The sequence below is a fragment of the Camelus bactrianus genome, chromosome 3 (genome assembly GCF_048773025.1).
Source record: "Camelus bactrianus isolate YW-2024 breed Bactrian camel chromosome 3, ASM4877302v1, whole genome shotgun sequence".
Taxonomy (NCBI): domain Eukaryota; kingdom Metazoa; phylum Chordata; class Mammalia; order Artiodactyla; family Camelidae; genus Camelus; species Camelus bactrianus.
In genome coordinates, this window is record NC_133541.1 from 81,380,082 (window position 1) to 81,403,365 (window position 23,284).

The following is a 23,284-nucleotide window of genomic DNA, read 5'->3' on the forward strand; positions in this document are numbered from 1 at the left end:
AGTTTTAGTGAATTTCTATCCCCTGGCCATGGCCTCTCTTTCTGAACACTTTTTCTGCATATAGTACCTATTAGCTATTATAAGGATTTTATTTTATCACCTAGTTGCCTTTTTGACCTTTAATTGAATTTTCTTAGATTATGACTAAAAATTAATTCGCTGCATTTATTTCATTTATTATTGTTAACAGAAGAAAGCAAAGAATTGGACTTGGATCACTCTGATTTAGGTTTGAGTCATTGGTTTGCCACATATTAGCTTATGTGTTTTTAGTAAGCTGGTTTATTCTCTCAGCTGTAACAGGTTAATGTGATAATTAAATTAGATATTTAAATACAGCAACAAAATAGAGTTTTAATAAATGGTATCTAGTGACAGAAAGGATAATAATAGAACTGATGATTTTTAGTACTAGTTTTTAAAATACTTGTGGCTCTTGGTTTTGTTTTGTTTGTTAGGGAAAAATTCTGTAATTCTTCAAAATTGGTATGTGAAGTGTCCATCTTTCCAAAATGAAACATTAGTAAATAATGATAGGATATTTTAAAAATCATGAGTATATTTGCATGAAATTTTAAAGAGGAATTACAATTGAATAGTATAATTAGATATCTAATCAAAAAAAGTTTTTGTTTAAAGCCTATTGGGTACTGTGCTACGTAATTTACATGAATTATTTAATTCTTGTGATAACTCTATAAGATGCCTAAACTATTTCTGTTTTATAGACAAGGTAACAGAGATCAAGTAACTAACTACTGAAGGGCATACAGCTTGTAAGTGGTAGAGTCAGTATTTATACCTATCTCATTTCAGAGTCTCCATTCCTAATGCCACCACATTATTATTTTTTTAATTATACCACAGTGTGCTGTTCTTTGGCGCCCAATTCAGCTTTGAAATGGTAATTTTTGATCAAGTAAATACCTTATGACAAAACACCTGGGTTATAGTTTTCTTCTCAGTGGAAGAAGTTATTTTTAGTCAATGCAGGATATATTTGATGATAAAAAATCTGAGTAATTAGATACATAGAGAAGGCTTTGGGGTAAAAGCATAATTAAAGTATCATAAAAAGAAAATTTTACTTCATTTTAAATCTAGAGCTTGTAGTAATGCCACATAGCTTCATTAAGTACCTTGAGCACAAGACAACTTAATATTGACTAGGAATCTGGTATAAAAGACCCTATAGGGAATTTTTTGCCCCTTGAACTTGATACTATAATAATGGTAGCTAATGTTTATTGATTATTTTCTTTATTTTGGGAATTTCTGTGGTTGACCTTCTTTCAGCAATCTGTGAAGGAGGTACTACTATTATCTCTGTTTTACAGCTTGTTAAACTAGGATTTAAAGAGGGTTTGTATAATTTGCCTAAGGCTTCACAGTAGTGACAGAAGTATATTATGAACCTTCACTGCAAATTACTTTTATTTTACAGCTCATAAAATAGACACAGCAATATTTGAAACAAAAATTACTGGAATCATTGATGTTCTTATAGTGAATTCTCTTTATGGATGTATATTGTATTTTCCTTTAGGTACACAATATTCTTGCAGAAATGGTGATGGGGGGAATGGTATTGGAGACCAACATGAATGAGATTGTTACACAAATTGATGCACAGAATAAACTGGAGAAGTCCGAGGTAAGAATGGAAAATGCCCTAGTTAATGAAGGTAGTAAGCATGATCATAAATTGTGCATGATTTGTAGCTTTCACTGTTTGTCCTTCAGTATCACCCTTTAGGTACAGCTGGTATGCTTATTCAGCTTTTTAAAAAAAATGGAATATACACATTTTAATATGTTAAATGTTCTATGACCACTATCCACCAGAGAATTTTGTGTATTCTTTTAGCCACAGTTGTAATTGCCTTGGGTCAATAAATAAAATTCCAAATTCTTATTGCTTAAAAAAAATTATTTACTTGAATAATGAAATTGATATTTATTATTAAACCTTAGTAATTATCAAGGAAGTCTTAGAACTGATTTTTGTAAATATGTAAATTTAGTATTATAAAAACTATTTCTGAAAAAGCAAGAAATGGAATTCTCATGAGAAAGACATGTTATAATAGGTGCTTAGCAAGCCTGAGTGCACATTGAAAAAAGAAATTCAACGCATTAATCTTTTAATTCTGGATCCTTCCCAAAGGTCATTGACAAGTTAGCTAAAGCATATATTTTATACAGTAGTACATGTATTCATGGCTTTTATTGTGGAGAGAAAAATTAATTAGTTATACACAGCTAACTTTGTGCTGTTAGATTTAGTGAATGAGGACTAATCAGCATGGCAGCATTGTATAAAACTCTACTTTAGAATTTTATGACTCTTCTCTCAATTACTAGGCTGAATATCAATTAACAGATGCTGTAGCTGAGCCACTCAAGTTAACATTATTTTGGTTGTTTCTTATTACTACGGTAGAAATTTAGATAGATGAATAGTCTCAATATCTCATTTAACACTATACTTGTTTGAAGATACTCTTACCTTTGGATATTTATAGTCATAACTCGGTTTAGACAACTAATTTTATTTATAATTATTAGTATAGGTATCTGGTTGATTTAAAGTAAATATTTCTATAGGAGCAGCAAGTTATTAAAACTATGCTAGCATTAATTTAAAACAGGTGAGTTCCGAAGAATTTTTATCTTGTTAGTACTTTAAAGGATCAGTTTAACAGAGTGCTGTGCTCACTGGAATTTAATGAAACACAGGATGGTGGATAAATCTAAAATCTGAGGGATAGAAACAGTTGAAGCTTTATAGAAAGACATTTTCTCATGTTCTATTTTAAATTAAAATAGTCCTGCATTTCTCCTTATCTCAATTTATCATCCCTGTTGGTTTCGCAAAGGAGAGGCCTGTCATGGTGAAGAGCTTAAAATCATGACTCCTTTAAATAACTGTATATATTTTGTGTATTCTACAGCCAATTTTTTAAATACTGGTTTTTGAAAAGGGAACGCAAACTAGACTAATAGAGAAAATTTTGTTTCAGGGTGAAGGAAAGGGCTCAGATTATTTATTTAGTAGAGTTGGCTTACAATATGTTGTTCAGTATGGTAAAATATTTACTATAAACTCTAAGCGATAGTTTTAAAGTCTTAAAATGATAACTTGAATTTTATGTAATCTGTTAAACCTTACTTTACAAAACTGTATGGATATAGATTTTAAAGGCCAAGAGACAAACAGTGATAAAATCCATTAATAATTAACCTAAAGTGAGTGGATATATGGTAATTTGTGAATTCTGTGTAATCATCTGTAAAAATGTATCAACCTCTGGTCTGGAATTTTCACATTTCCAGGTATTTAACTCCTTTCCATTGGTAATTCCACTCTTTTTTCCCTCTTTAGTTTGCTGTATGTAATATTGACAGAAGTCATGAAGGACTTATAATAATTACATAATATTTGCTTTTTGATTGTCTGGTAAAACTTTGTTAATGAGGCAGTTTTTCTTATCTATAAAGAGCAGTAAAATACAGAACTTACACTTTCAACAGAAATAGTTATAAGAATACTATAACTTAAAAGAAGTCCTTTCACCCAAACTACGCTGTTTAAAATGGTTTTGAATACTGGTGAATACTCTGTTGTTCATCCACTGATCATCTTTTAACATGTATAGTCAATTGTTATTTGCTACCAAATTAGTTTTTTTTTCCCCTTTTACAAAAAAGTATGTTTTAAATCTGATGGAGACAAACACAATTATTATATGTTTATCAAGTGTTTCTCTATATGTGATGTCTGCTAATATTTTACTTATAAAACAGAAATTTGAGTCAAAATAAAGCCATTTTGTTGTGATCATACATACTTTAAGAAATTGTGTTGAAAATAATGTGTAATTTTTCAGTAATTTTCATATATTTTAAGTATGTTTGGAAAGTTTCCAGCTTTATTCTAGGCACATTGAATTGTCAAAAGTTTTAATATGAGTTCCATTTCCATGTTAAACTTATATTTACCAAATATAATGACTGCAGAAGAATCCAAAGTTATTTGAGAGCAAAATATAAGCTTTTATCAATCTTACTCTTATTAAATTTTAGTTAATATGTATTATGTAAGCAAAAACTTACTGAGAAAATCTTAATTAAAATCCAGAATACCGTAATGGATGAAGACCTGTTTACCATATTTTAAAAATTAAGTAATATTTAGAATATCATTTATCTTTTTAAAAGCCTGCATGTAATTAAACTACAGTTTTTAAAATAAAGCATGGATCTATCGAGGTGCCTTTATCAGAAATCGAACAGATTATTTTGTCATTAAAAGTAGTATATTTCCAGTAATAGTTGGAAGTGAACCAGTTTAATTCCCAATACCTAGACAAATAGAAGCAAAGATCACCCAGATCTTTAAAGAGAGGAAAAGCAAAGATATACTCTGAATATATTTTTATCTATCCTGCTTTGATAGATAAATGGTTTACTATAACATTGGAATCTTGGGAAAAGAGGGTTTTAGCTGGGATGTTGGTGGGATTTGGGGAAGGTGTCAGAGGCACTCAGGAGTCTGCCTAAGGATAAAAGGACTCCCTGGGGGTGGAGGTAGAGGGGTGGGGTTGGGGAGATTTATTAGCTTTTATATATTTCATGTGATTTTCAAGATGAATAAATGGGTCTGAATTTAGTCACTACTTTTTAAAAGTCAGTCCTCTTTTTTTCCGAACATCCTGATCTTTCTAGCTCTTTCCATTCTTCTCTCTTACAGACCTTTATCTTTCAATCTCCCAGACAGGACAGGTAGACAAGGTATTGCTGACTTTGAGACAAATGTACTTTAACAAAGGGAAAGCAAAATGATGTCAAAGGCAATTAATTGTTTAGGCCAGACTCAAAAATTCTTTGTGTTAATGAACCCATATAGTCCCTGTAGCCTATTTTCCATTCTAGTTTCTCCTTGTAGTTTATTCATCTTTTATTGGACTTAGTGTATTTTACTAGTATATCATTGATGTCATGTTTGTTCTGTTTTGTCTGCCTGCATTGTAAAAGGAAAGTTTAAATTTTTTGTTTTTTTTTTTAAACATTGTCATTTAACTGACAAATTGCATTTGTTGAAATGACAGTTTACTTTGTATATAAATTAGTGTTTATTTTGAGCATTATATGGCAGAACCAATATTAATTTAACTCTCTTAGGTATTTGTTTCCCATCTTTCTAAATTAGGATTTAACATTAAAATTGCCTGCTGGGTTTTGGAAGCTGTGAATTTAAAAACCAAAAGCTGAGCCTTTAGAGATTTGCATGCAAAGTGGGAAGCACTGAAGGCTTAGAATAATAACTGTTAAATAGTCCTCCTCCCCTCTCCCCCTGCCTCCTCATAATAGTTTTCAGTTCCAAAGTCTTAACAGGATTGCTTTTACAGTTTTGACTAACAGTTGCATATTAAAAGTAGCCAAGGAAAAGTAAGATCAGAAATCTTACTAAAATTAAATTAAATGCTCTAAAACATGGAATTAAATGTATTGACCAAAATAAAATGGATTTCCACTGTAGCAACCTTCTGACATCCAAACATGTCATAATAAGACTCAATAAGATATTACAAACCTTGAAAATTTTTACAAAGTATATTGGCAAAAATTAGAAATGCTTTTAAAAGACTCCTAACCTTACTAAATTTTCTCTGATATTTCCTGTGCATTTTTCATACCAGAAGCTAACTGTGTGAATTACTTTTTGAATATTTCCATGTAGATGTTGATGAACAACTTTTTTGTACAAAGCCATTTCAGGAAAAATGAAAATGTTTATATACCTCTATTTAAAAATTTCAAAATGAAAATACTTGATTGAGTCCCATGGAGGATAAAAAATCTATAAACTTAAGAAGTTAGATTAACCATTTTACTAATTAGAAAAATGCCTCTGAGGATTTGGCTTTGCTTTTTAGACACTAAATTATTACTTTCTGGATGTGTTTCAGAAGCAGTAACATACAGGTGGCTTTACAGGTCCTTATCCTGAGATTGTGGCTTGTGTATCATGAAGCTGGGAATACCACTTTTGGTCCCTACGTCCTTATTACTTTATCCCTGGAGGAGAAAATACGTAGTGGTCTCATTTACTCTGTTGATTCCAATCACTGCCAATTTCTATGTTCTAGTCTTTAATTTATGTTAAATTGCTGTTTTCTAGCAAAGAACCATCAACCACTTGGGTCTTTTAACTTCCATCACTTGAACTAGTAATTTGCTTTTTTTTTTTTTAATCAAGTATCCAATTTTAAAAAATAGAGAACAAGAAAAGTGTCCCTGAGATACAAATGTTGAAAAGTCATCTTGTGAGTTGGTTCTGCCCCTCTGCCTTGACATGCAGTTAGTCTTTTCTTCAAAATTATAGTGAGGACCCTTGAGGTCACTTGTAATGGTCAAAATGAATTACATTAAATCCATAAATGGCATCAGTCTGCTATATTTATTTCACACAGGCAAATCCTATGCTAGAAATTAAAACTGTAATTTAAGGTTATATAAAAATGTCTAATATTAAAAGGTTTAAAATGTTTAAAATAGTCTGATTTTGATAAAAATTTTTCATAAAATGCCATGGTTCTTGCTCACTAAAGCACTGTCTTGTCATAAGCATTTCTAATGTGTTTATAATTGCAGTATTAATGCACTGCCTTTAAAGCAAAGAGCAAGATTGTTCCCAGCTTAAAAGTTAGTCTGCCTTGAATTCAGAAATTAAAATATTGATTTTTTCTGTCTTGCTCAAAACATTCTTTCAAAACCTGCCATTATTTTGTTAACGATTTTGAGTCTGAAACCATTTAATACTGTGTTTATTAATGTTGATGTTCTTTCACTTTGCTGTTAGGTCAAAATTATGAATGTGCATATAGCAACTTCCAGCAGGAAGGGTGGGTAAAGGTTTTAGTATGTACAAATTATTCCAACTACCGTCTTATTATGCTATATTTCAAGCTTGAAAAAGCATTTTAAGATGGTAGAATGGTATTTTGTGTGTTAGAGGAAATAAATATCTAGGTTCTTTCCTTTTCCCTTCAAGAAAGCTAATTGCTTGATGCATGAGGAAAAGGGAGCCTTCAGATTCTTTGAAATATATTTTAGTAATGCTGCTTTTTCAGTTTTGCTTGCACATATTTTGTTTATTTTTGGGTCTGGCAATTTAAAAACAAAATAAAAAACAAATCATATCCATCCATTATTATCTTTGTGATTCAAGTGCTTGAAATTTCTGAGAGTATGTCTGTATAAGTCTTCTATCTGTTTGGCCTCATTTTGGTATACTTGCAGACTTCATTTTGTTTTCTTTCTCTTAATTCTGTTAATTTATTTAATCTCATGGGAGAGAAAACATGATCATTCTTTTATATACTGTACTTCATTTGTCCACCAGATTCATACTCTTAACTGCTTTGGATTCATGTATTTGTTTTTGTTAGTGGAGTTGCTGTGGTTTACCTGCCATGGTGGTGCTTGAGTATAACAGCATAGATGGAAACAAGTTATTTCTCCAGTAGGCTTTCATTCTTTTTATTTCTGTTTTATGTCAACTGTGTGATCTTAAATCTATAAGAACTATGTTGTATTGTCAGAAATATCTTATTTTTACATTTTAAATTATACATACTACTAACAAATTAGGTAAACTTAATTTCTGGAAATTGTAGTGTTCAAAAAAATTGTGGTAGTAGAAGCTATCTTGTTTGGATTATATCTTAGTGAAAAAAAAAAAACTAAGATGAAAATTACTTTATATTTTGTGTTGGGAAACTGATTTCCTAATGGCAAATTACTTCTTTTACATATTATTCTTTAATAAAAATATTTCAGACTTCACTTTCATGAAAGTCTGAAAATGGAATGTGTTTTATAGAAGCTCTGGTGTTAATGACCTAAGTAATGTGAAGTCTTTTTTTTTTTTAAGCCCTGAGTTTTTGTATATAAACATTGACGGCTCACTTAAGCATTTACTTACTGGTCAACAGTCTTTCACTTGTTTTTCTTTACATTTTACATTCTACAGAATTTGATGTCTTAAAATGTTAGGTTAATTAAAACTTAACTGAAGTGCACCTTACAATTTTTTAATTTACTGTCATTTAAATTCTTGACATACTACCCAAAAGTATTCAACATGCTTGAGAAATAATTTGATTCTCTTAATTCATTTGCGTGTTCTAAATAGTTACCATCCTTTGCATGTCTATGGCTTGCTGCTTATGTTTAGAGGAATTGTAGTTTGTCGTATTTAGAACTTCTTTTGGTTTTACATAATAAGAATTTGGCATATATATGCTATTTAAATCAATTGTTACATTGACTTTATGTATTCTCATTAGCAGCCAACAGTCAACACCATGTGTGGTCACAAAGAAACTACTTAATCTAACAAAATTTAACAGGATGCATTTTTATTCTTTAGTTTAGCTGCTCACATGGTACAGAGTATTACGGAAAAGAAGGCTTCTTGACAGTGACATTTAATACTAAAAAAACCCGTATTTTACTATTTGTAAATGTAAACCACAGCATCCTGTAAAACAGACTCACACACACACACACACACACACACACACACACACACCTTACCTTTTCTCTCTTTTTTTGTCAATACTAAAATCCTCTAATAATCCATGCCTTTTAAAATATTTATAAATATCTTATCAATACTTTAGTATAGTCTACTCATATTTTGTACCCTGTATGGAAATTCCAAAGAAAAAAGAGTGGCAATTTGATTTTTTTAATTAGAAAAATTAGAAAATCTTTTTACCTGGAAAAATTATATTAGTTCCAGGTTGTCTTTAATTTTGTAAAATTTTTGTTCTCTTGGCAAACAGCATACTTCCTAGTAAAAGGAAGAGAGCCTACAAGGTGGTAAAGCTCTTTGAATCAGATTCTTCTCTGATTCTAAACCATTTTAAATGTTGGTAGCTAAACACTGAACTTGAAGAGATCAAGTTAAAGACCCTTTTGAATATGATTCATGCTACCCTAAATAATATTCATCCATATCTCCAACATCTTTTGTGGGTATAACAAAATCTCCATTGCTTCAGGTAGGTATAAATGTAGAGGTCAGTCAGATTTTTAGTTATACATCAAAAACCACTAACCTCCATTAAAGTATAAAAAATGAATTCTCCAGCCCTATTCAGTCATTTTGGGTATGGAGTTTTTCATCCATATCACCCTTATCATTGCCTGTGTGGACCGTATCTATTATTAATACTATTTTACTCATTTTTCTATTATTTCCAATTCTGACTTGATAATCCATGGCTTTTATTTCATTGCTTAACAATGTTTGTATCCTTTATTCAGCAAATAGTTTACACTGGCCTATTTTGTATCATTCAAGATTTTTCTCAGGTAACAGCTTTATTATTATTATTGTTTTAATTAACAAAAGAGGTAGGATTACATAAGGAAAAAAAAACCCTGAAATTACAAAAAGGGACTTTAAAACTGATCTTTCTAATTACATGGACATTGTCTCATATATGTAATCTAAGCAAAATGGAAGATTTTTGTTAGTTAATTGCTTTTGTGCAAGATGATGTATGCACTGAATTCAGACGTGTTCGTTGGCTTTACTGTATTATATAACCTGAATAAAAAGTGATGAAATCTAACTGGTATATAAATTAACCCTTAAAAATACGAAGATTGTTGACGTAGCTATTTGAAAAAAGTGATATGTATGCATTTTTCTTTTATTTTTAAGGCAATTTCCTCTCAAAATTATTTCACAAATTATAAATTTTCCTACTGACATGAAAGCCAAATATTGTACACTAATGCTACTGGAAATTTGAAACTTTATTTATTTATATATGCTACCTTTCGCATTTATCCTGTTCTTTCTCTAAATTTGCATACTGTGAATGGAACATATGTTGAATCTACTTTGTATGGCAACATATTTTAATCATTATATTTTTCTAATGCATTGAGGGGTTGAATTGATCCTCTTCTAGCAGTTTCATTTTTAGGCAGAACCATTCTCTTTGGATTGAGGCTTCACTTTGAAAGCCTGATTTTATTTTTTTAATTTTCTAGAACTTTTCTAGAAAAGCTTAAAAGAGCCTCCACAATTTAAAAAACAATTTTAATAAACTATTGTTTTGAAATTTTTTGAGGGTTTAGCCCTAAGAAATTAAACAAACATGATTTATTACTTTCATTTTTTATTTCACAGCATGTACTGATATTAAGTGACATTTTAAAAGCAAAAACACCCAAAAATCTATGACGATTGTTGCAAGAGATGTCTGATAAGGAAGCTAATGTAAAATATGCTTCATGTTTATATCATAAGTCAGTTAAATAAAGATGTAGGTGAAGATGGGCTTTGTCACTTGAATATTGTATGTGATGTCAATGTAGTACAGGTTAATTTGTATTTTAATCTTTACATTGTTATCATTGCATGTATTCACTGTATTTTTTTAATGTGTCAACTGTTTTCTCTTTATAGATTAGTATTTCAAAGTAACCATTCCATACCAATTCCAACTACCATCTGGTCTCTAAGCTTGTTATATGAAAATCTTTTATCATTGTCCTCCATTTTTAGTGTTTTTTAATGAGCTACACCTGAGTTGTACATTTTCTTTTTCTTTTATTTGCTTCTGTATACAGGCTGGCTTAGCGGGAGCTCCAGCCCGTGCTGTATCAGCTGTAAAGAATATGAATCTTCCTGAGATCCCAAGAAATATTAACATTGGTGACATCAGTATAAAAGTGCCAAACCTGCCCTCTTTTAAATAAAAAATTTAAAAGGCCACTCCCAGGTAAAATCCAGGGGGAAAAGTCATCTAAGTTTACCATGCAGTTGTTTACCAAAAATAGAGGAGGAGAGTCTTAACTTTTGCTCTTGGATTTAAGTCAAGGTACTGTATAGAAGTTACGTAAAATCAGTATGGAAGTTCAATGTTGCTTTTCTTGCTCAGTGATTTTGAAGAAATTGAGTAGCTCCAGTGTGATTTTTTATTTTCCTTCCCTTTCTATAAACTGCATTTCTGTGGCCACCTAAGGCATGCGTCTGTGTATTGGCTACTACAGTATTTTGAAAAGTGTTTGGGACATTTCTTTAAATTATGTACAATCCAAAATGTTGGTGTTCTGTATGAATCACAAGTGCAGCATTCCTTAATTCTTTCTGTTATTTGTCATAATTGTTATTTATAGAACCAAGTATGTATTGCATGAAAACATTATGACCTTTTTCTCTTAGTTTAAATAAACTCCAAGGTAACTGGACTTCTAAAGCACCTTTCTGTTTGCCTGATATCTACTTTAGCAATAATTTTTTTTACGATTCTCTGACTCAACAAACTAAATAAAAGTATATTTTATCACTGTTAAGCAGCTGTTAATGTTGATTTATTTAACTTATACTTACTTTTTTAATATTCAAAAATCATTAAATTATTCAAAAGCTCAACTGTTTCGCAAGTCAGGAGTCGTGTATCCCATAGTGTATTGTGTAAGGGAGATCTGGAGTGGGAGGTGACAAATACTTTTTTAAAATCTGTATTGAGTAATTGTGAAATCTGTTTATACACACAGGTTTAAGTTTTGTACCTGATCCCTTCTTGCTGAGATGATGAACAGTAACTTTACAGCAAATACTTAGTTGCCGTTGCATACAAAACCCTTTGGTTCACAAACCCCACTTGACTGTTCCATCCCAAAGTCAAAGCTAAACTGTTTTCTTAAGTTCTAATACCCTTTGCTTTTGGGGAGAAATTCTGGGAAATTTCAGTTTTGGTTTGGTTAGGATGTACCCAAATTAGGGAAACCTCTGGGCCAAATCCTAATTTAACTTCAAGAAATAATCAAGAGGGTTTCATCTCTTACTATATTCTAGTAAGAAAAAGAAAACTCTCAATGACCAGTAAATATGTAGAGATGCTTAATATCACTAGTAGCCAGGGAATGCAAGTTTAAAGGACAATAAGATTTTATTTTCACCTGCTATAATAGTAAAAATTAGAAGAGGAACAACATCCAGTGCTAGAGAGGATGTGAGGAATGAGAACTGTCACACATTGCTGATGGGAATGTACTTTAACCATAACTTAAAAAAAAAAAAAAGAATATGCCAAGTTCTGTGAAAAATTTTTAAAGTTAAAAATTGACCTACATACCATGTAACCCACTTTGGGGACTCTATATTCTCTTAGCATTCCTTGATATCTTTATATGCAAAAGTATTTATTTCATCAATTTTTAAAGCAAAAAAATAATAAACTGGCGATATCGTACATGCTCATCAGTAAGGAAATGGTTGAATAAATTGTAACTACCACACTGTTTGTAATAGCAAAAGACTTAAATGACTCAGATGTCTGTTAGAAGGAGATCGGTTGAAAAGCTCAATTAACATCCATATTATGGAGTCCTATGAAGCCACCAGAATAAGAAATGTCTCTCTATATTGCCACAACTTGACCCCTAGAGTATATTGTTATGTGAAAAAGCCAAGATAGAAAAAAGTATGTATGTGGTATATGTATTAGTCAAGTTCTCCAAAACCAGTAGTGTGTGTGTGTGTGTATGTGTGTGTGTGTGTGTGTAAAATGAGATAAACATTTAAATTGGTAGACTGAGTAAAGTAGATTGCCCTCCTTAATTTGGGTGGGCCTCATCCAATCAGTTGGAGGCCTGCATAGAATAAAAAGGCTGACCCTCATCCAAGTAAGAAAGAATCCCTCCTGCCTGACTGCCTTCAAACTGAGATTTTGGCTTTTTCCTGCCTTTGGACTCCCAACTGAAACATGGGCTTATCTTGGGTCTCAAGCCTGCCAGCTCTCAGCCTGGAACTGCACCATCAGCTCTCCCGGTCTCCTGGTTCTCAGGCTGTCACATTCAAACTGGAACTCTACCTTAGGCTCTCCTGGGTCTCCCATCTTACCAACTCTCCCTGAAAACCTTGGGACTTATCAGCCTCCATAATCACATGGTCTAATGCCTTATAATAAATCTCTTTAAATAAAATAAAACCATAGTGTTGGTGATTTTTTTTTAAATAAAATAAGAGATTTATTATAAAACTCAGAGTCTGAAGGCAGGAAAAGTTGATTTCCCAGCTTAAAGGCAGTCAGGCAGGAAGAATCCTCTCTTACTTGTGTGAGGGTCAGCCCTTTTATTTTAGTCAGGCCTTCAGTTGATTGGGTGAGGCCCACTCACATTAGGGAGAGCAGTCTGCTTTACTCAGTTTACCAATTTGAAGGTTAATCTCAACCAAAAATGCCCGCACAGAAACACCCAGAATGTTTGATCAAATATCTAGTACCCCCATTGCCAGTGAAATTGACACATAAAATCAACCATCACAGTTGTGTGTGTGTTTGTGTTGTTTATACTTGTAAATGAAAGGATAAGCCATATGTGTGTGTGTGTGTGTGTATGTGTGTGTGTGTGGTGAGAAGGAGGAAATAGGGCACAACTGTGGGGATAGAAGTTAGACTTTTTGAAACATACCTTGTTTTGAAACCATGTAAATATTTTTCATAATTAGTAATCAAAATTAAATTTTTAAAAAGTGATGCCTAAAAATTAAAAGCAAAGCAAATAAATTGAACTGTGCGATGAGCTGGTGGCATAATCACCCAAAGGGGAAATATTTCATATGACTTTAAAACTCTAGTCTATACACCACTAAAGACAAAAAAACCTGCCCTGTCCCCCCTCAAGAAAAAAATTAGATTGTTTTCTGTAATCCTGGTATTGGTGATGATTTTAAATTCTGAGGCTGTGCACGTGGATTGTGGGGTAAAGCAAAGGAGAAAGTGCCTTGGTGCCTGTAGTGGATGCTCCGGTGTACATCCTTTAGGACTGAAGCACTCATTTCCTCCTCTGCTAGCGGTGTTGGTGGCTGAGAACATTCAGCCAAGTTGCTCTCTGAGACTTGCCACCAGCTGAAGGGAGCTACTTCACCTGAAGTCATGACTCTTCAAAGACCTTCTGCATCCAAGTTATAAAAGCCCAGCCCCCTGGGCTAAGGCAGGACAACTTGGAAAGGCCATCCCACCTCCAGTGCTACCCATGGGATCAGCTGAGGCCTTTGTTCTGACTGCATTGCAATTTAATTCTTTTCTTCTGCCTCATCCTATTTCCTTCAGACTTTAGGTTTTGATCCCAATGGCATATCACAGTGATTGGCTTGCATCCAAGCCTCTGTCTCAGTCTGTTTTTTAGGGAAGCCCATCTAAGTTATAGCCAAGAATGGTCTGAGGAAGCAGTTTCTAAAATGAGATTTGGGAGCTGGATCACCCACTGGCGGGCTGGCATCAGAACAGCCTATTACTGGTGGCAGGTGGAGTGTGGTTCACCGTTGGCAAGCCAGAGCAGTGTAATTGTTGAAACTTTGTCACTGGTGGTGAGCTGGGAATGCCTTCGTAGGGAAAATGTCTCAGGCATTTGAGAAATTCAAGAGAATTAGTAATTATGAGGAGTATGGAATTGAATGACTGTTCTTGCGGGTAATCAATAAATTAGAGAAATGCTGAGGGTGATTAATCACCAATTAAAGGCTATGTATGAAGGCCAGAGGGCCTCCTTGACAGCATATTTAAAAGCTTTCATCTTCTGCAGGGGGAGGACAAAAAAAGCTGAGGATCAGGCCCAGGACTTAACTGTACAATTGGCAAAGTTCAAGAGAAGATTGGATTACAGCCTCATCATGTCTGTTCAGCCAAGGTCAGGGACAAAAAATTTGGATACAGACCCACAGAAATAGTACACTTCTTCCCATTAAGCTACTCCTCATTCCCATATTCCCCCTTGCTTGAAGAGGATGCAGAAGCTTCTGTCTTGCAGAGTAACATTCACCCTCCATCGGATTTGCCTCACCTGCTCTGATCACCAAGCCAGTAATTAGGGTTGAGACAGAACATAATTGGGCCAGGAAAGTGCTGGGCCTGCCAAAGCTGTTGCAGAACCTTGCCAAAATATACCTGAAGGAGCCAAGAGAACATATATGGGCCTGGATCCTGAGGGTTCTGGTTTAAGGGGGAAGGAGCATAAAGTTGGATGAGGGAGAGTTTATTTTGTATCTAAGCACTTCAGTGATAAAAAATTTAACATTCTGGCAGGGACCTGGGGAGATGGTGCTGAAACACTCCTAGGGTAGTTTCTGGAAGCTTGGAGAAAGGCTGAGCCACTTAGCTTGGCCCAGCTAAGTGAAGTATAACAGAATCTCCAAGCAGGCAAGGGGAAGAAGAGATTAAAAACCACAGAGAAGTGAGCTGAAGTGAATATACTGTGTAAGGCAAGACAGCGCAAGATTCCTCCATTTAGCAAAGCAATAAGGAGTATGCTGTTTCTAGGGACACTGGCATCATTCAGGAGCTCAGTAGTGGCTATCTTCTGAAAGCCAGGGCTGATGGTGGGAAGTGCCGTTACAGACCTGGGTGCCCTGATAATGATGGTGTTGATGAGATCCTGAAATAATAGATGCCAGCAGGAGCAATAGTTGGTAAATTATCTTCATAAACTGCAAGGTCAGAGTGGCAGCCAAAGTCCTGATCTGCAGAGAACTTTAGAGATGGTAAATGGAACATGGCTTCAGGAGGTACAAGATAGATGGTCAGCCAGTAGGGTCACTGCCCAAATCTATATAATCAAAAGAAATTAAAAATGGATGATCAAGAGTTGAGAGCAGCCACCACAATAAAAGGAAGGAAGGAAGGATGGACTTTTGTTCCATTTTCTGGTCCTGAACCAGTTCTCAGACCAAGAACTCACTGATGGACAGAAAGACCAAATCTCCAGGAGGAAGAACCCTGCACACCATGGCAACTGCATATATTAATAATTTTCCCATTATTTCCTCAAAAGGACTTACTTGGATAACCATACAATGGGAAATGGAAAATACCCAATCTTTTAATGATTATTGGACATGGTTTCCAAGTTGACACTGATAATTAGGGACCAGGCATCATCATGCAGCCACCCACCCCCATTACCGTGGGAGCACATGGGTGCTGGTCCAGGTATAACTCATAGTCTACCAGGTCTACAAATCCACCTATTGGTCATTTTTCCCCATCCTTGAATATAACTAGCATGGACAGTTATCTGTGGGATAAGGAAGACTTAAATGGAAGCTTTGAAATTGCCCTGATACTCACAGCCAAGATAGTAAATAACAATACTGCATCTTGAGGAGAAGAGAGAGATTAGTGCCACGCTTAAAAAACCTAAAAGATTTAAGAATGGTCGTCAGCATCACATACCCATTTCATTCACCAGTCTGTTCCCTGCAGATGGATCCTTGAGGATGACAGTGGACTACTGCAAACTTTAACCAAGTTGTAGCTCAAATTGTAGCTGATGTACCCCAGGTGTGGTATCTTTGTTAGGGAAGATTAACAAGGCCTCAGATAGATGGTATATGGTCATTGATCTGGTAAATGCCTTCTTTTCCATCCCTGTTAGATCAGAAGACTAGAAAGTTTACATTATGGATACTCAACAGTGCACTATGAATATTAACTCACCTGCCCTCAGTACATAATATAGTCAGAAAAGATCTGGATCATCTGGATATAATAGCACATTGATCCACATGTTGATAACACTCCATTACTTGAACTGGAGGAACTAGAGGTCCCAAGCACATCAGAGGCCTTGGTAATATATATGCCCTCCATGGGTGAAAGCTAAGTCCTGTGAGGGTTCAGGGGCCTACCGCATTCAGTGAAGTTTTTAGGGATCCAGTGTTCCAGGATATGCCAAGATACCCCTTTCAAAGTAAAAAACCAAGTATTGTGTTTCACAACTCCTTAACTCAGAAGCCAGCACAACAGTTGGTAGTTCTATTCAGATTCTGGAAGCAGCATATTTTTTTACTGGAAACACTACTTCAGCCCATTGATACAAACAGCTTCTAGCTTTGAGTAAAGCCCAGAGTAGTAAAGGGATCTGCAACAGGTCCAGATGCCCACAGTGCAAGTGATCCTCTTGGACCATACTCCCTGACAGACCCAATGATATTAGAGCTGTCAGTGATAGAAAAAGATGCCATGTCCTGTATATGGCATGCCTCAGCTGGACAATTACAACATAAACCCTTCATGAGTCTTCAATCAGACAATGCCATCTGTAGTGGAAAATTATACGTCACTGGAAAAATAGTTCCTTGAGTGCTACTGGGCCCTGGTTGAGACAAGCATCTGATTATGGAAGTGATCATACATCCAGAACTGAGCTGGGATCTGTCAGACTCACAAAATCATAAGGTTAGACAACCCAGGAATAATCTGTAGTTAAGACGCAACTGAGGCATGGGAAAGAAGGGGGCCAGAGAGCACAAATATGCTGCACAAGTCCTGGCCCCAGTTTCATTCTCCACTGTTGACCAGTGCTTCACCTTAAGCTCCAGGGAAAGATAACGGTGTGGAGAAATCCTTCCAGTGGCCAGAACTTTACATACATGGGCATCTACTCTGTCTGAAAATAAAAATGGTCCAAGGACTCACAGGTAATAGCTAATGGCTTAGTTGGTTAGCCAAAGCCTTGGAAGGAGAAAGATTGGAAGATCAAGGACAGAGGTTTAAGGAAGAGGCATATGGATAGACCTATAGGAATGAGCGTGAAAATATGAAGATTTTTGAATTGTGTTATCCATAGAAGTCACCTGAAGAGATACCGAATAGACACTATAATACCAAACAGACAGAATGACTCAGCAAATGGTTAGGGTGCCTCTATTATTGGCCACCACAGTGTTGGCACCATGGGAACCTGAACAGAGTATCCAGGGATTGAGCTACATATGGACCCAATAGCATGAGCTTCTACTCATCAAGGCTGATGTAGCTACTGCTTGTGACGAATGTCCTGTCTACCAGTAACAGAGACCAAAACTAAGCCACTGATACAGCACCTTCCCTTGAGGAAGCCAGGTAGCCGTTTGGTGGCAAGTAACTTTGGACCGCTTCCATTTTAGGAAGGGGAGTGAATTAATCCTGACAGAATTGACACATATTCTGGGGTGTGAACTTTCTTTCCTGGCTGCATGACCTCAACAAACATCACTACTGAAGGACTTACAGAGGATTTGGTCAGCCTACATAGGGTCCCTCATAGCATCATAAAGGACCAAGGAGTCTACCTTAGAGCAAAAGAAGTGCTGCAATGAATGGGGAGCCATGAAATCAATTGATCTTGGCTGCTGGACTGAAAGGGCAATGTAATGGCCTTTTAAAAAGGCACACTGAAGCACCAGCTTGGCGATATATCCTGCAAGTTGGGGCAACACTCCCCAGGATGTAACACGTACCCTAAATCGACAGCCACTATATCTATGGTGCTCTGTTCCCAACAGGCAGACTGCAGGGGTCCAGGCACCAAGGGGTAGAAGTGGGAGTGGCCCAACTTACACCGCTCCCAGGGACCCATGAGGAGAATTTGCTTCCTGTCCTCACAACTCTAGGATCTATGGTATAGAAGTCTTGGATCCCAGAAGGCAAATGCTTCCTCCAGGGGTGCAACAAGAGTTGTATTCACCCTTAATCTACAGCACCTCTCCATTCATTTCAGGGTCCTCATATCAAAAGACCTGCTGGCAAAGAAAAGAGTCCCCATCCTCCATTCCTCCACAGCTTACTGAAATCTGACCCAAAGAAGCGTCTTTCAGAGCACCCAAAATAACAGCTATCATGACTTGTTTAGTGAAAAATCACAGCTATTTTTGAGACTGGTTCCATTAGGACTTGGTGGTGTTGCAGATGCTGACTTAACATAGCTCACTCAGTGTGACTCCAAAACCAGATGTTAAAAATATTTACATTGTGTGTGTGGAGAGAGAGATAGGAAACTAAAGATTATTGCAGGTGAAGAAAAGCTGAGGTTACCTAATAGGCTTCTAGCCATGAAAGATCACAGAAATGAGAGACTATAATTCTTATGACAGAATTACCTTCTGTAATAGATTGCTCCCTAAGAAGTGATTTTGGAGGGAAGTCAGCATCATGGTGACATAAGATGTTCCTCTTCTCTCTCCCTTCTTTTTAACAATTAATTAGATGTCTGTCCACAAAGAAAAGTGTCTCACTGGGAGCTGTGGGACCTGCCACCCTACACCAAGGGACCTGGGAGGAATCTTGCCTATCTGTGCTTCCAAAGATAGATGAATGGACTTGGTAAAGGCTGCAGATCCAAGGGAGTCAGCGAGCCTGCCCGCCCTCCCCGCCAAGTAGGGGAAAAACCTGGAGAGTACTGGCCTATTCAGATACCTACGGGCAAGAGGGTTTGTAGAAGTCCAGCCTGCCTGAGGGGAGATTCTAGCATACCATTGGAGTGGGAAGGATAAGAGTTTGTACACAGTGAAGAGAGAGGAGCTCTACCAGAGCCCCCTCCCCAATGCGAGGTGACACTACATAGGGCTAAGCTGTCAAGTATTGGTGGCCTCTCTTGCGGAGGAGGTCAAAAGCTGTGAGTGCGTGCCCAGCTACCCCAGTTTTGTGGGTCACAGCTGGAGAAACCCATTTCTCCAGCAGCACCCAGAGTACTGAAGTGGGACCTCCATGACGAGGGAGAGGAGGATAAGGCAAGGAAGCAGATAAGAATATCAATAGGCATCAGGGAGGTTCTTGCTGACTGCTTCAGGACTTCAACAGAAAGTCGACCCACGAGGTTTTGGGATTATCCCACTTGAATATCCTCCCCTTGGGTCCATGGGCAACCCCATCACCCAGTGCTAAACCCACACTTCTTCCCTGTCCTGCATCTCCCCACCCCCCGCCATTCTGTGGCTGGATCCTTATGAGTGCTTCAGAGCGCAGAGGTGAGAGCCAGTCCAGTAATCAGAATGCTCTTGTAGAAACGAACCAGGAAGAAACCACAACCTGGAGCTATAGTGCCCCCTTCTGGAAAACAAAAGAGGTTTCCAGCAGTCAGCCTGGTGAGTTACAAGAATAAGAAAAGACGTAAAATCTTAGGAATTCTGCCACAAGAGGAAACAAGGAGAGTGGAGCAGGCCTACCCATTCAGAAGTTGAGGAAACCCCAGATACAGCAGCACCAATGATCACTGCCCCAACTAAAGGCAACCAATAAAGATTATGGAGGTGTCTGCCACTTCCAATGGGAAAACAGCAATGCAAAAATATAAGGAACCTAATAAGCCAAGAAAATATGTCATCTCTAAAATAAATAATTCCTTAACAACTGAGCTCAAAGCTACAGAAAACTGTGATCTAGCTGATAAAAAATTCAGAATAGCTGTTTTGAAGAAATTCAGTGAACTACAAGAAAACTCAGAAAAACAACTCAATGATATTAGGGGGGAAAATACATGAACAAAGAAAACGAACTCTTGACCAAAGTGATAGAAATTATAAAGAACAACCAAACAGAAATTCTGGAGCAACATGGATGGACCTAGAGATGGTCATTCTAAGTGAAATAAACCAGAAAGAGAAAGAAAAATACCATATGGTATCACTCATATGTGGAACCTAAAAAAAGAAAAAATGAGGACACTATGAACTCATCTACAAAGCAGAAACAGACTCTCAGACATAGTAAACAATCTTACAATTACTGAGGGAACAGGCGTGGGAAGGGATAAATTTGGCAATTTGAGGTTTGCAAGTGTTAGCCACTGTATTATAAAAATAGATTTAAAAAACAAATTTCTTCTGTATAGCACAGGGAACTATATTCAATATCTTGTAATAACCTTTAAGGAAGAGAATATGAAAACAAATACATGTATGTATATGCATGACTGGGACATTGTGCTGTACACCAGAGATTGACACATTATAACTGACTACAATTTAAAAAAAAAGAAATTCTGGAGCAGAATAATGAATGAGAAGAAGATTACAGTAGAGAGCATCTGTAGCAGTAGAATAGGTGGAAAATCGAATTAGTGACTTAGAAGGAGGAATGTAGAAATGACATAGAAGTATACAAAGAAAAAGAATAAAAAAAAGAGTGACGAAAGCCTAAATGATCGATGCAACTGAATCAAAAGCACAAATATTAGACTAGTCAATGTTCCAGGAGGAGAGGGACAGAGAATTTACTTAAAGAAATAACAGCTGAAAACTTCCCAAATCTGGGGGAAATCTTGGACATCCAAGTTCACGAAGCTAATAGATCACCAATTTACAAATGTAGGCATATACGGAAGGAAAAATGAGCAATGGAAATACAAAACAACCAGAAGGCAACTGATAGGGTGGCAACAGTAAATCTTTACGTATCAATAATTACTCTAAATGTAAATGAATTGAATTCACCAAGCAAAAGGCACAGAGGGGCTGAATGGATAAAAACACAAGACCCAACTTTATGCTGTCTACAGGAGACTCACTTCAGCTTTAGGGACACACGTAGGCTCAAAGCAAAGGGATGGAAAAAGATACTCCATATAAGTAGAAACGAAAAAAAGTGGGGTTGCCATAATTATACTAGACAAAATAGACTTTAAGCCAAAAACGTAAGAGACAAGATCATTATATAATGATAAAGATGTCAAAGCACCACGAAGATATAGCAATCATAAATAGATACACACCCAACATTTTGAAGCACCTAAAATATATTAAGCAAATACTAAAAGATCTGAAGAGAGAAATGAACAACAAATACAATAATAGTAGAGGATGGCAATACCTAACTTTCAGCAATAGATAGATCAGATAGAAAATCAACAAGGAGATATTGGAATTGAACCATATATTAGACTAAGTGGACCGAACAGACATATGTAGAACATTCTATCCAACAGCAGCAGAATACATTTTCTGGTAAGTGCACACAGAACATTCTCCAGGTAAATCATATGATAGGACAAAAAAACAAGTGTTGGCAAATTTAAGATTGAAATCATACCAACTCTTTCTAATGATAATGGTATGAAACCAGAGATCAATAATAAGATGAAAGCTGGAAAATCTACAAATATGTGGAAACTAAACAACACACTTCTGAACAACCAATGGGTCAAAGAAGAAATCAGAAGGGAAATTAAAAACAAACAAACAAACAAAAACCTTGAAACAAATGAAAATGGAAACACAACATACCAAAACCTATGGGATGCTGCGAAAGCAGTTCTGAGGTTCTTAGAGGGAAGTTTATAGCAATGAATGCATACATTAAGAAATTAGAAAGGTCTTAAACAAACAACCTAATTTTGCATCTCAAAGAACTGGAGAAAGGAAAACAAATTAAGCTTAAAGTTAATGGAAGGAAATTAATGAAGACCAGAGCTGAAATAAATGAAATAAACACCAGAAAAATAATAGGAAAGATCAATGAAACTAAGTGCTAGCTTTTCAAAAAGATAGGAAAATGTACAGATCTTTAAGTAGTCTATAGAAAACTTTAGACCAAGAAAAAAGAGAGAGAAGACTCAAAATCAGAAATGCAAGAGGAGACATTACAACTGACACTACAAAAATACAAAAGATTGTAAGAGACTGCTATGAACAACTATATAACAACAAATTAGACAACCTAGGTAAATTCCTGAAACACACAATCTCCCAAGACTAAAATGGGAGGAAATAGAAAATCTGAATGGACCAATTATTAGTAACAAAATTGAGCCAGTAATCAAAAAATCCCCATCCCCCCAAAAACAAAAGTGCAGGACTAGAGGGCTTCACGGGGGAATTCTACCAAACATTTAAAGAAGAGTTAACACCTGTCCTTCTCAAACTGTTCCAAAAAACTGAAGAGGAGGGAACACTTCCAAACTCATTACACAAGGACAGCCTTACCCTGATACCAAAGCCAGATAAGGACACTACAAGAAAAGAGAACTATAGATCAATAATCCTGATAAATATAGATGTAAAAATTCTCAAAGAATATTAACAAATGGAATTCAAGAACACATTAAAAGGATTATACTTCATGACCAAGTAAGATTGATCCCTAAGATGCAAGGATGGTTTGACATACAGAAATCAATCAAAGTTTTATACCACACTAATAGAATGAAAGATGAAAATCACAAGATCATTGCAAAAACTGCAGAGAAAGCGCATGACAAAATACATACTTTTACGATAAAAACCCTCAACAGATTGGGTATAGAAAGAACATACCTCAACATAATCAAGACATATATGACAAACCCAGAAGTAACATTATAATATTATACTCAATGGAGAAAAATTGAAAGCTTTTCTTCTAAGCTCAGGAACAAGATTAGTAAGCCTACTCTCACCTCTCATTCATTATAGTACTGGAAGCCCTAGCTGGAGCAATTAAGCAAGACAAAGAGATAA

At 35.7% G+C, this 23,284-nt stretch overlaps 1 protein-coding gene across 2 annotated transcripts in view; it reads left to right on the forward strand.

Moving 5' to 3' along the window:
* The window catches only part of AP3S1 (adaptor related protein complex 3 subunit sigma 1), a 54,239-nt gene extending 42,854 nt beyond the window's left edge, over positions 1-11,385 (forward strand). The window contains exons 5-6 of one of the 2 annotated variants that reach the window (XM_074360502.1): positions 1,547-1,654; positions 4,754-10,653. In XM_074360502.1, the coding sequence (XP_074216603.1) occupies positions 1,547-1,654; positions 4,754-4,789 (144 nt within the window). In that variant the 3' untranslated portion in view covers positions 4,790-10,653. The other variant, XM_074360500.1, reaches the window with a different exon arrangement.
* The last annotated feature ends 11,899 nt before the right edge of the window (positions 11,386-23,284 follow it).